The sequence below is a fragment of the Meles meles genome, chromosome 8 (genome assembly GCF_922984935.1).
Source record: "Meles meles chromosome 8, mMelMel3.1 paternal haplotype, whole genome shotgun sequence".
Classification (NCBI taxonomy): Eukaryota; Metazoa; Chordata; class Mammalia; order Carnivora; family Mustelidae; genus Meles; species Meles meles.
In genome coordinates this window covers 111,216,615-111,230,476 of record NC_060073.1, presented here as the reverse complement: position 1 = coordinate 111,230,476, position 13,862 = coordinate 111,216,615, and the positions used below count along the sequence as shown (strand labels likewise).

Sequence of the window (13,862 nt, the reverse complement as noted above, 5' to 3'; positions counted from 1 at the left end):
AAGAGGGTTTCCCTTTCTCCACATCCTTGCCAACATCTATTGTTTCCTGACTTGATAATTTTAGCCATTCTGACTGGCGTGGGGAAGTATCTCATTGTGATTTTGATTTGTATTTCCTTGATGCTAAGTGATGTTTAGCATTTTTTTTCATGTGTCTGTTGGCCATTTGTATGTCTTCTTTGGAGAAATGTCTATTCATGTCTTCTGCTCTTTTCTTGATTGGATTATTCAGGGTTTTTTTTGTGTTAAGTTTGATAAGTTCTTTATAGATCTTGGATGCTAGCCCTTTATCTGGTATGTCATTTGCAAATATGTTCTCCCATTCTGTAGGTTGCCTTTTAGTTTTGTTGACGCCTTCCTTTGCTGGTTTTTTTTTTTTTTTTTAATATTTTATTTATTTATTTAACAGAGAGAGACACAGCGAGACAGGGAACACAAGCAGAAGGAGTGGAGAGTGAGAACCAGGCTTCCTGCAGAGCAGGGAGCCCAAAGTAGGACTAGATCCCAGGACGCTGGGATCATGACCTGAGCCGAAGGCAGATGCTTAACGACCGAGCCACCCCGGCGCCCCGGTGCAGAAGCGTTTTGTCTTGATGAAATCCCAGCAGTTCACTTTTGCTTTTGTTTCCCTTGCCTTTGGAGATGTATCTAGCAAGAAGTTGATGCAACCGAGGTTGAAGAGGTTGCTGCCTGTGTTCTCCTCTAGGATTCTGATGGATTCCTGTCTCACATTGAGGTCTTTCATCCACTTTGAGTTTATCTTGTGTGTGCTGTAAGAGAATGGTCCAGTTTCGTGCTTCTACATGTGGCTGCCCAGTTTTCCCAGCACTGTTTGTGGTTGAAGAGACTGTCCTGGTTCCTATTGGGTGTTGTTTTGGTCAGTTTTATATGTGACCCAGGTGGTCAGATCCGAGCTGTTACCCTTACTGCCTTTTTCAGTCTTAACTCCTTTTCCCCAGAGCAGAGTGGCTCACTGCAGAGGCGCCCTTTGCCCGCCTGGTCTGCCTCCCACGGTGCTGTGGCAGCAGAGTAGGAGAGCAGGAGCCGAGTCTGGGCGGGAGCCTGGCCCGTATCAGGCAGAAGGTGTGGAACTGAGCTGGGCAGCACAAAGTCCTTGGTCAATGCTTGGGCCGCACTTACTGTGTTTCAATGCCGTCTGCTCTGTCCTAGCTGGGGACATTGGGGAAGTTACATAACTTCTCTGAATTTCATCCAGAGAATGAAGAGGACACTGACCCTTCAGTGCTTTTGTGAGAATCACTTACATGGTGATAATGATGAAACTAATAATGACATCAGCTGTGTGGCCGGTCCTGTTTCAGGTACATTCATTAAAACAATAAAACACACTGGGGCGCCTGGGTGGCTCAGTGGGTTAAAGCCTCTGCCTTTGGCTCAGGTCATGATCCCAGAGTCCTGGGATTGAGCCCCACATCAGGCTCTCTGCTCGGCAGGGAGCCTGCTTCCCTTCCTTTCTCTCTGTCTGCCTCTCTGCCTACTCTGATCTCTGTCTGTCAAATAAATAAAATCTTTTAAAACAATACAATAAAGCACACATCAAACACCAAAATTGGTGTATAGTTCAGGAGGTACTGGATTCCTTCCCCGCCTGCCCCCCGCTGATAGGGCACTTCTTGCAGTTTGTCAGCAGCTGATAGATTATTGCCTTAGTACTGTCTTACAAAGACTTCATTTATTCCCACAAATCGACACAGAGAAAATACTGAAGATTTCATTTAAGCTCAGGAAGCAGGCAGTGAGTACTTTCCAACATCGTTTCATTGATGAAGTACTTGCGGCTTAGAAATCAAGTGTTCTTTAACCAGACTGTAACTTCATACCCATTAGCCCTTGAACCTGATTTTTAGGTTCAGGGTCTTGGGTTTCTGCAGAAACCAGACAGAGCTGATGCTGCTTCTGGGATGTTGTTATGTGCTATTATGATACTTAGTGCCCATCTTCAGAACAAATGCGTAGTGGGAATAGACCCCTGACTGCGAGCTTTGTGTAAGGGAGAAAATGGAATATGTTTGGAAATTGGAAAATGGAATATGGTTATCCAAGGGCTGGAATGGGTTATAGGTCCCTATCTGGGCCCATCAGGCTTCTGATGATACTGGCTGGCTTAGTCTCACAATGAATGAAAGTTCTTCATCCCCCCTGCCCAAGTCTTCAGGCTACTGTTCACCAAAGCCTTTTCTTTTCCTTCTTTGTGCAGGTTTTAGGCAACTAGATCCTCTTTGACAGTATAAAGTATGGATTAACACTAACTGTAGCAATCCCAGGATTATGGGCTCAGGAGAATAAATCTTGGGTTGACCCTGAGATGATTTCAGTTAAGTCTCATTGTGAAGAGCGATGGGAGAGGCGGTTCTGAGCAGGTTTGCTGTTTATTCCTGGTTCCCCAAGTTCAGTCTTCTGAGTATCACTGTCCATTGTGCATTCGAGACACAAGTGATTATTCCCGTGAAGCGCTGTGTGCTGCTGGCAGCAGTGATTAACCCAAAACTGGCTGTGCTTCTTGCCGGGCCTCATTCCTGGTCAACAGAGAAAACACAAGGAAAGCAGGAGTCATGGGCATTGAAACACTCATCTGCTTATCGGTGTCTACCCTGCCAGCAACTCAGCGGTTAGCTTTCCCTGAAGATAGCATAAAACCAGACATTTTTAGAACATGCTCCCTGTCTGACCATCCTCTTTTTTCCCTTGAAACCTCCTCCTCCCTCTGGATATGGATTTCCCCCCAGAGCCCATTCTCAAATGCTGCCTTAGAAGGCACGGGGCAAAGGAGAACAATAATGTGCAAACTTTCTCTTATTTCTTTGATTTTTCCAGCAACAGCTGCAGGCTTATGTGGCCTGGGTGAATGCACAGCTCAAGAAGAGGCCAGCGGTGAAGCCGGTGCAGGACCTGCGACAGGATCTTCGGGATGGGGTGATCTTGGCGTATCTCATCGAAATCGTTGGTCAGTTGGCCCTGGGCTCTGATGCCAGAACATGCCTTCTTTATCCTCCACATGCCCTTCAGAGCGGTTTGCCGCTGCTTTGTAATATACGGAGATGGAAGTATAGAAGGTTTAACCTACTTGCCCAACGTTAATTCATTTATTTATGAGTCAGCAAACTCTGTGTGCTAGGCGCCGTATTATGCTCCGGCAATGTGATTGTGAGCACGGTCTGTGCTCTCGGGAGTGTCCCAATCTAGTTGGAAAAGACTGGAAAGTGAATGCGATTCCATTCATGTACTTAGGACTCTGATGGGGTAAGGATAGAGAGGAGCGCATGGGTGGATGGAGGCACCCAATCCAGTCCTAGGGTTCAGGGATGGCTTGCCAGAAGAACTGATGTCCAAACCAAGGCTGGAAAAGAAAATAGTGGTTAGGCCAAAAGAAGGAGGGTTTGCCAGCAAAAGGAGCCCTCCATGACAATCCCATATCATATCCATATATCCACGTATCCCATATCCACGAAAGGGCTCGTCGTCAGGGAGCCCTGGAGCTGTTGCTAGCCTCTCTTACTGGAGGACAGCATACCCTGTGTCCACAGCATTGGTCCACAGCTGTTATCATGACAGTATCGCCGTCCACTGAGCAATAACTGCTCTCCTGTCTCTCCCCTGTAGACTGAGCTCTTTAAGAGCAGGTACAGTATAATTTTTTTTTCTTTTGTTTCCACAACTCCTACCCAAGTGCCTGGCACATAATAGGCCCTCTGGCATTTACTGTTCTGTTAATCAGCTGACCTTGCTTAGTCCTTGAGAGATGCGGGCTTGCAAGTGGCATGGAAAGAGCCTGGTGTGCTACCTCCGTGGGCCAGCTCATGGATTCATCAGGGCACTCCTTTGTAATAACAATGATGGTAATAGTTAGAGCTGCCATTATTGAACACTTTTTATCTCATTTCATTTAATTATCAGCCCTTGAGAAGCAGATACTTCATCCCCATTTTCAGGAAAAGAAGCTTAGAAGATTTATAAAAATGAATAAATAAATTCATTGAGCACTTTGAATGTATCGAGGATTGTACTGAGCTACTTCAGATGATTTATGCTGTGGGGATGAGATGACTACTGCCGCCTTACTCATTTATGAGGTTCAGAAAGGCTAGGCGACTTTCCGAGGCCACGTAACTGTACCGTGGCAAAGGAGGGGTAAAAAACTAGATCTATTTTAATTCCAAAGTTCATTTCAAGCCCTCTTTTTCACTGATTTGAATTGATGATGCTTGAAAATATAATCAGATAGAAAATGCAGAAGCCACAAAAGGATGTAAAAGCCTCTTTTCCAGCCGCGCCAGTGATGTGTTCTTTCTGGAAGCAACCAGTGTTAGCAATTTCTTGCATTTCTTTCCAGAGATGTTCTATGCATATGGAAGCAATATGAATATGTATTCCTGGTTTCCCCAAACCCCGACTCTTAAATGCTGCATTTTATTGTGACTTTGGAATATGGAAAGACTCGCTGAATTCACTACCTTAGTCCCCATTCTTTGTTTAACATGCCATCTTCGAGCTTTTGATCCCGTTCCTCCACTGAAACTGCTTTTGTCCAGGTTACAGCCTTTGCTTTATCAAATCCAGTGGCTTGGCCTCAGCCCCCATTTTATTCAGTTTAGCAGAACCTGGCACAGTTTGTTCCTCCTCCTCCAGTCACCGTCTTTACTTGGCTTCTAGGACCCTCCTTCCTCACTGGCTCCCCGGTTCGCCCTGTGGCTTTTCTCCTTCATGACCTCTGAGTATTGAAGTCTCCTCGGTCAGTCCTTAGCCCTTTTGTTTTCTCTGTCCCCAAGTGATCTCCTCCCACATCCGTAACTTTAGCTCTAAACTTGTCCTTGAGTTCGAGACATGAATATCGACTTCACGCTCAACATGGCGCCCCGGATGTCTAAAATGCAGCTCTGACTGCACATGCCCTAATCAGAACGGGGATATCCTTCTCCTTACCAGTTCCTCTCTCCTCCAGATTTCTTCTGAAGTAACACAGGAGGTACCATTCACCCAGCTGTGGAAGTTGTCCTTAATTATTCTCTTTTCTTCCTCTGTCGTACCCAATCCTTCACATGGGCTATCTGCTTTACATTAAAATTTTACCCGATAGCTGACTTCTCACCTGTCAGCCTTTTCCAGTCACGCCCAAGACATCATTAACCCTTGCCTTGACTAGTTTCATTTTCTAACAAATCTCCCCGTTTCCTCTCTACGTAAACTGAGTCCATATAGAGTCCTCTTTTAAAACACAGATTATTAATCTACAGACCCTAAATGACCTGGCTTTGCTTACCTGTCAACCTTCTCCTAGGATTTGACTCCCCTTTCTCTCTCTACTCCGGCCACAGCTGTTCCTCAGATAAGCTGAGCTCATTCCCACCCTGGTGTGTGGTTTGTTTTTTGTTTTTTGTTTTTTTTAAAGATTTTATTTATTTATTTGACAGACAGAGATCACAAGTAGGCAGAGAGGCAGGCAGAGAGAGAGGAGGAAGCAGGTTCCTTGCTGAGCAGAGAGCCCGATGCGGGACTCTGGGATCATGACCTGAGCCGAAGGCAGAGGCTTTAACCTACCGAGCCAGTCAGGTGCCCCCCCCCGCCCCCACCCTGGTGTTTATACCTGTGGTTCTTCAGTCTGGAATGCTTCCTCTTCAAATCGTAACATCTCTTACTTTATTCAGGTCTCTGCCCACATAGACTATCAGGGAGACCATGATGCTGCTTTTCTTTGTTTTCCCTCATAGCACCTACCACTGCCTGAAATTATATTAAACATGTAGTGGTTCACTTGGTCCTCTGTCATCCCTGGAGATAGAAGGTCTGCAGTGGAAGGGACTCTGTCCATGTTGTTCATGGCTGTTTCACTGGTGGCCACAATAATGCCAGGCATGCAGTGGGTGCTCAGTGAGGGTTTGTTGAATGAGTAAGCATATACACGGTCATTTCCCAGGCCCCTGCGTAGAGCTTTGAAAATTTGAAGACCCTCCAAAAGGCTCTTCCTTTCTTATTCCGCATCCAAATGATCAACACCAAGACTTAACACACTTGCATATTCATATGTAATCTTAGCGTTTACATCAAATATTCCCTTTCTTGGTATCTGCTTGTTAGGAAGGTTTGATCGTGTTCCTCCCTATAGCTTTCGTATGTTTTCTCTTTTCTAACAGCAGGAGAAAAACTGAAGGGGGTACAGCTGGCTCCCAGTAACCAACAGGAGATGAAGAATAATGTGGAGAAAGTGCTCCAGTTTGTGGCCTCCAAAAAGATTCGCATGCACCAGACTTCGGCTAAAGGTCAGTGCCCCATCACGTCTTTGGGGGATGAGTACACTCAGCTTTACCCAGTGATTATGAGGCTCAGAAGAACCATCCGTTGTATAGCCAAGGCTTCTGAGTTGACTGGAATAGCATTAGGCCCGTGGCATCATATCGTTTATCCATAAAGAATTACCCTCTTGGGACAGGGTGATTATCAAAATCTGAGTGCTTCGAAAACCTGGATGGAGATAGACATTCTGTATTCATTTTAATTGAATAAAGGTCTGCTTGAGTGTATGTGTGAAGAAAATACAGTAGAAATGACAAGATTGGGATATTAACTTTACAGTGTCTCATTTAAGTAATCAAAAATGAAGACAGATTATGTTTTTCAAGTTCCTTGGGTTTTATGCTCAAGAATTATTTCAAATCACAATAGCTATAGATTTTCCCATCCAGTTTTCCAGAAGAAAAATAGTTCATGGCTTTTTATTTTTTGGATATTGCAGAATATTTCAGGCAAGATGAAAAGGGGTTCTGGGACCTCTGTACATAGCCTCTCTTGTAGCTGCAGAGCCCAAAGAGGACACTTCTCAGTCGGTATTGAGCCCAGCTGCAAGGAAGCAATCGTTTAGGTGTCAGAGAGCCCAGGCTCCCTGGCCCTCCCACTGTTTCTCTAGAATTGCTTGTAGGTGTGGTTCTGTTTCAGCTTCAGTTTCTGGGTCTGATTGCCTGTGGCTCTGATGAGAATGAGGGCCGTAGGGAGCCTTCCTTCCATGTTGGATTATTGGTGTTTTCTGTGTTGGGATCATTCAGGTGGGGCAGACACTTAACCATTGAGACCGCCCTGTAGGAGGTATCAATCAATCATTTTCCAAGCTTTGCATATTTGCAGTGCCATGAAACTAAAAAAATAGGAGTTTTACCCATTCCCGTACTTTAACTTTCACCAGATCTATCACATTGTTTTTTTTGTGTGCGTTTTTTTTCTAGGGCATAATTTAGAGTGCCGTAATATCTCTGTTCTGGTCCCCCTGAGGGGTGGGCTTGGGGATCTGGCCCATTAAAGTTAGCTATTTTGAGGGAATACTGCCATTGAGGACATCATTGTCGTTTACCTGGAGAAGTGCAGCAGCTTCCTAATTAGTCTCATTGCCTCGAGTTTTGTCTCCCTCCCCTCCGCTCTCCACACTGCAGCCAAAATGATGTTTCTGAGGGTTCTGAGAATACATAAGCTCATGCTGCTGCTCTGCACGTGCAGGTCCTTAGGGGAAAATTCAAAGTCCATCCTGGGGCTTGCCATGCCCTTTCTGACCCGACCTCTGATTTCTTCCCCTGCGGCCTCACCCTTCACCTGCAGCCCTGCACTCTGAGCCCCTCATCCCACTGTGCTGTTTTCAGTTTCCTCTGCCACAGTCCTGTGCTGCAGAAATATAACACGAGTCTCCTACATGAAACTGAAAAGATCCCAACAGCCACATTTAAAATAAAAAGGAAATGGGAGAAATGCATTTTAAGAAAACATTTTATTTAACCCAGTATATCCAAAATATTATCGGCGCAACATGTAATCAGTGTAACAGCTATGAAGGAGATAGCGTGCCTTCTATTTTTTGTGCTAAGTCTAATGAGATATGTTTCAGTCTGACTTTTGTTGTGTGCGATACTACCCTTAGAGCACATTTCAATTCAGAATCTACCCTCTAAGCGCTCGGTAGCCTCGTGTGGCCAGTGGCCTCATATTGGACAGCATAGCTCTCGTCTCTCATGGGTCACGCTCTCTCTCACCTCTAGACCTTCACACTTGCTGTTCCCTCTTCTTGGAATACACTTCTCTTTGGAATACACTTCTCTTTCCCCTCCTTCACCTGATGAACCACTACTTGTCAATCAAGTCTCAGTTTAAAATTCACTTCCCCTAGGAACCCTTCCCTGAGACCTCTAGGCTGGACAAGATGCCTTTACTTTGTGCTTCCAGAGTGTCCCATTCTTTCACCGTAACACATGACCATACTTCATTACGGTTGCTTTTAAACGTTCTGTCTTTATGTTGAACATGGCTCTGTGAGGACATGGAGACCTGTGTCATTAGCAAATACTTATTAAATGAATGAGCCCTCTGCCTCCCTCTTAGGACCTCTGGGTCTGTTCTGTCCCTCAGATATTGTGGAAGGAAACCTGAAGTCTATCATGAGGCTGGTCCTTGCCTTGGCAGCTCATTTCAAACCTGGCTGCAACAGGACGGTGAGCCAAGGGAGGGACCCCAGAGTCCCTCTGCAGAGTCACCAGCCACACTGTGCCACTGCTGTGGCCCAGGGAGCAGCGGCTGCTCTGGCTGACGTGTGTCATGACATGTCACGGTCAGGACGGGATGTCTTTCGATACAGACAGAGGTAAGTGTCAAAATCTGGGGACGGGATCTTGTTCCTCTCTCTGATATTTGTGGCAAATGATATCGTCCAGTAGATGGACGTGTCACCTAAACAGCCCCACATTGCAGAAAAGAGCATGGAGTGTGGGGTCGGAGAGGATGCTCCAAGACAGAAAAGCCCTATCAAAAGAGATGTTTACTTTGCAGTTAGAACAAAGTAAAAGAATCATATTTGTAATTTTTTGTCCTGGTGTCCAGGATGTTAAATATATACCTTTGGCACAGTGTGTTTTCTTCATGGGGAGAGATGTGGGAGCAGTGTTCCAAGTCATCTGGGGGAGTGTCTCTCTAGAATGTATACTCAAGCCAACTTGTCCTGAAGACTCATGGCAGGAAACGTTTTGGGGGTTGTAAGTCTACTGGGAGAGGGCAGGACCCTGGGTATTGCAGAGCCTGGTGCAAATAGCTGTGTTTAGGTCTCTTCCCTCCTGGGTGTCCAGTGCCTTTAAGGCAGGGGTTGGCCTTCCTCCTCTTTCTTCCCTTTGCACTCTGAGAGTGGCCATCTCTCAGTTCTCACTGAGTTGACCTGAAGGACTGACACCCTCTTCTTTGCTGGTGCCCTCCGACTTTAGGAACAGCAGCATGGACGAGGAGATCGAGAATCCGTACTGGAGCGTGCGGGCCCTGGTGCAGCAGTACGAAGGGCAGCAGAGGTCCCCGTCCGAGTCCAGCTGCTCCAGGTAACCATGCTTCTTAGCACGACAGTCCTAAGTCCTGGGGGCACGTCTCAGAGTTTTCAGCTTCAAGTAACAATACGACAGGCAGTAAGGCTCTTTGCTCTTTTCTCTTTCCCTCAGTTTCAGCTTCAGCTTCAAGTAACAATACGACAGGCAGTAAGGCTCTTTGCTCTTTTCTCTTTCCCTCAGTTTATGTTTGACTTTAAAGGGGTTGTCTTCACTGCTTTGCAGTTTTGTGCTGGCTGGAAGGTGGGGAGGGTGGTGAGTGGGGAAGTTTCCCACGCAGGGCAGCGTTGTGTGGAGCTGAGTGTCAGTGCTCAGCTCTGTCCACAGGGGGGCATGACTGGCAGCCCGGAGGGCCCAGCCCCTGGTTTGGTCTCTTCGGCCAGCGTTTCTGACAGCTGGTTCCATGGTACTGCCTCTATGCCTGAGCTGAACGCTAAGTGTGGCCCGAGAAGGTTCTAGCAAGCGTATAACAGGAGGAAAAACTGAGCAGAGTTGTTTGAGAACATTAGGATGTTTCAGCTTTCATATATAGGGCCAGGAATTGTGGAGGATTAGTATGCATTGGTGTGGGCTAAGATGTTTGTGACTTTAGCAGAACGGCCATCTGTAGCGCTTAGAGCCAAGTGCAGAGACCGAAACAGGACACACTGCTCTAATAAAGCCTGAGCAATGCCAAGTGTAGTGGCAGAAAAAGACGACTTTCCTGGCTCATATAAATCATGCTCCTAAAAATACATCCCAGATCATGTCAGCTTATTTACTAACTTCATTTCATTGCTGAATCATTTTTAATTTATGCTCTTACGACCTTTTCTCTCCTACGCCAGCCCAGTGTAGTCTGTTCTAGTTAAGCCTAATTGTTCTTGGTCTTATATGTATTTTAAGTGCATTTATTTTCTTTCTTACTGTTTCTTTTTCACATAAAATTTCATCTTAGATTGATAGACCATTTAATTTGTTGCAGTCACATGGAATTCTTCCCAGCATTTTAGTATACTGATAATTGTATCAGTATATTCATACTAACTCAACTTTAATTTTTACATTTAGTAAATTGCCTTTAAAAAAAAAAGATTTATTTATTTATTTATTAGACAGAGATAACAAGTAGGCAGAGAGGCAGGCAGAGAGAGAGGAGGAAACAGGCTCCCTGCTGAGGGGCTCGATCCCAGGATCCTGAGATTTTGACCCAAGCCGAAGGAAGAGGCTTTAACCCACTGAGCCAGCCAGGCGCCCCAGTAAATTGCTTTTTTATTTATAAAATTCACATAACATAAAATTAGCCACTAATCATTTTAAAGTGTACCATTCAGTGGCATTTAGTATCTTCATAATGTTGTGTGATCATCACCTCTGTCCAGTTCAAGACATTTTCATCACCGCAGAAGGAAACCCCGTACCCATTGAGCAATAGGTGTGCTAGTAATGAGAATCTGAACCATTTCTTCCTTGCTTGCTTAGGCTATCACTGTGTACAGAGTCAAAGGACATTTCATTTATAGTGAGATCTGTTGCTTCCTGCATGGCTACAGGCCTTTCACTTTTTTGTGCCTGCCAGAGTTAGAGTGAGAGAGAGTCAGAGAGAGAGAGAGAGAAAGAGAGAGAGCGCGCGCACTAGAGAGAGCGAGTGCCAGAGGAGAGAAGTCTGGATGTCTTCCTGAGAACACCTGCTTCCTTCCTTTCTGGCAGGAGAACTCAGACTGGGGTAGGGGCTGTGACTGTGAATTAGGGACCCCCTGGAAATCGGGCTGCAGTGGGCAGTGACCGTTTTTCTGGGAGAAGAATCAGGTAATAAGTCTCATTTCCCGGTCTGTCGCTCCTTCCTGCTTTTTTGTCATTTTCTTCTAAGCTGACGTCTCACTTACATCTTTGGGATGCTGGGTCAGTTGGGTTTTCCTCAGTGAGCTCCCGGGACCCAGGAGGCTCTGGAACATTCTGCCCGCCCACCCCCTTCCTCAGGGGAGGTCACCTCATGGCTCAGTGACCCATGAAGGCCGGGAGACCTCGCGATGTGACTGTGACCTCGCAATGTGAACGGGGAGAGGCTCAGAAGATGGGAAAGGTGGCCGCCCCGCTCCTGGCCGCCTGTTGCTCCGCAGACCTGGGGCCGGCCTCCTGCTGTGTCCACGCAAAATGATCCTTAGTTGGGAAACGAGAACACATGCAACGCGTGGGGGAACGTGGGAGGAGAACGCCGTTCCGAGGGTTTCCGGGCGCGACCCTGAGTCTCCACCCGGCCAGGCCCCCCCTCCGGCGAGGAGCCGGGTGACACCAGCCCCGACCTCGCTCCGCGGTGGCGAAGGGAGGGGTCGGTGCGGAAAGGGCGTTTCCAGCCCCGGGGTGCCCACCCCTCCCCGGGGCTCGGCGTCCGCGGCCCCGCCCCTGCCGGAGCGCCGGGCTCCCGCTTGGCCTCCCAGCCCGCCCCGCCCGTGCCGGGTCCGAGCCCCGCGCTGCCCGCGGCGCTGACAGCCTGGAAGCGGGGGCGGCGAGGGGAGGGGCGGGAGGCGCGGGAGGGGCGGGAGGCGGCTTGGAGCCGGGGGCGCCCGCACGCTCTCCGCCCGGACCCGACCGCGAAGCGGGAGCCGCGGGCAGCGCTGCCCCGCGCGGGCGATGGGGTGAGATGCCCGCGCCCGGGGGCACACCCGGAGCCGCGCGGCCGCGGACGCCGCGATGCCGCCGCCAGGGACCCGCAGCCTACGAGGGGAGGCGGCTTCCGCCCAGGCCGGGCTGCTGCAGCGTCTGAGCGGCCGGGACCGCGCGCCTCAGTCCCGGGAGCATCCGCGACCCCGGGGCCGAGACGCCCGCCTCTCTGCCCTTCCGACTCTCTCCCGCGGTCGGGGCCAGCGGCTGTGGTAGCCGGCCTGCCCGCGGAGTGGTTCTGCGGGCCCCAGCGCGGGGAGACATGCCCGAATTCGGGAGCGCCGTGACTCCCCGCCTCCCGCTTCACCCGGGGAAACCGGCTCGCTGAAGCCGCAGCCAGGAGGGGGACCATGGGAGGGACGCAAGTGAAATGGTGAGCAGAAGCCACTTTGGCTTTGGAGGTGTGGGGTAAGGGGGGGCAGGGGCGGGCGCAGGGCCAGGACTGGAGGATGCTCTTGGCCAGAGACGGCCCGGGATGGGTGGGGGCGCTGTACTGCGAAGGACAGGCTGCTGGTCTGGGATTATCGGTACAAAATACACTGGGTTTAGGGAACCGGAGCCAGCACAGGGGCGGGAGGAGCGGCCCTTCCCCTTGTCCTGTCTCTGCTGTGGGAGGGCACTTCAGGAGTAAACAGGACGCTTTCTTATCACCCATTACCCATTTTCTAAAAATTGATTTTACTCTGATTTGGACTTTGCTGCGGGATCGTTTGTCTGACGCTAAGAATGGAGAGATGTCAGACCTGTGGGAATTAAGAAATCCATCAGTCGAATCTTATTTGTAATCAGTTCCCTGATTTGAGGGGATTATGATGGCAGTTGGGGCATTACTTGTTTACAAAATAGGGGTTTTGAGCTCATCGGAAAGAGGCCAAGCCACCTAACTAATTAGCATTAAAATACTTTTCTGTGACCTGAAGCGGTTGACTGAATGCTCTGTCCTCCTCCCGGAGGTTCTTGGGGATGTAGCAAGATTGCTGCTCTGACCTGAGCCTCAGGGTTTTTCTTCCACGGGTCCTTCTCTTTCGACTTGGCCACCTCGTTTCATGGTCTTACCTCTCTGTGGCCTCACTCGCTGGCAGCCTCAAATTCAAGAAAGAAATGTTGTTTTCCTTTGGCTGCTCTGCCACTCCCCCAGTGGGGTTGGGTATGCAGACATCCGCCTCCTTCTGCCTTTATATGGGAGACAACTCACTTAAGAGGGGGGAGGTGGAGCCGAGCATGCGTCTCCGCTTTCGGGCAAGCAGTTTTCCAGCATCCTGGGTTCACACTCCCCTTCCCACCCCCACCCCCCTGCGTCTCACACATACCCACTGTGGTCCAGCCAAATGCAGGCAGTGGAACGTGTCAACCATAGCACCTTGTCAGCTAAGGAAGTGTCGTTTTATCATTTCTCAAAGAGGAGCAGCTAATACAGGCCTCTTTCTGCAAGTGGGTCCCCATTTCTGTAGGAAGGTGAATGCAGAGACCTGAATGCTCATAAATCTATTCTTATGAGGACAGAATGCCCTTAGACTAATGCTCGCCCCGCAGTTAGTTCCTGTTGGCCTAGAAATCAGATGGCCTAAGTGGTGAAAGATGGATCAGCAATTATCTTTTCTAAATACCGCTTCTCGCCACCTTTCTACCCCCTTGTCTGCTCACGTTATGGATCTATAGATAGGGTTAAGTGACTTTCCTTAATTTGAAGCAAAAAACTGTAAATTGTTTTCTAAGGTTCTAATAAGGATGAGAATGTATTCGTGGTTGAGGTCATTCCCACCAAAGCCCAAAAACTTGGGACAACGAAGAGGAAGAGACAAGAATCCTCAAACTGCTTTCGAGGTTTTTGAAATCTCCGACTACAACCCCTTGTGCTCAGCTCTTGTT

General features: G+C 48.4%; 1 protein-coding gene across 3 annotated transcripts in view; it reads left to right on the top strand.

Annotated features, from left to right (window-relative positions):
- DIXDC1 (DIX domain containing 1) overlaps nucleotides 1-13,862 on the top strand; it is a 70,970-nt gene that overhangs the window by 29,174 nt on the left and 27,934 nt on the right. For 2 of the 3 annotated variants that reach the window (XM_046017828.1, XM_046017827.1), the window contains 4 exons: nucleotides 2,836-2,965; nucleotides 6,150-6,275; nucleotides 8,401-8,632; nucleotides 9,243-9,350. In XM_046017828.1, coding sequence (XP_045873784.1) covers nucleotides 2,836-2,965; nucleotides 6,150-6,275; nucleotides 8,401-8,632; nucleotides 9,243-9,350 — 596 coding nt within the window. Of the gene's footprint in view, nucleotides 1-2,835; nucleotides 2,966-6,149; nucleotides 6,276-8,400; nucleotides 8,633-9,242; nucleotides 9,351-11,759; nucleotides 12,367-13,862 lie in introns of those variants that run through there. The other variant, XM_046017829.1, reaches the window with a different exon arrangement.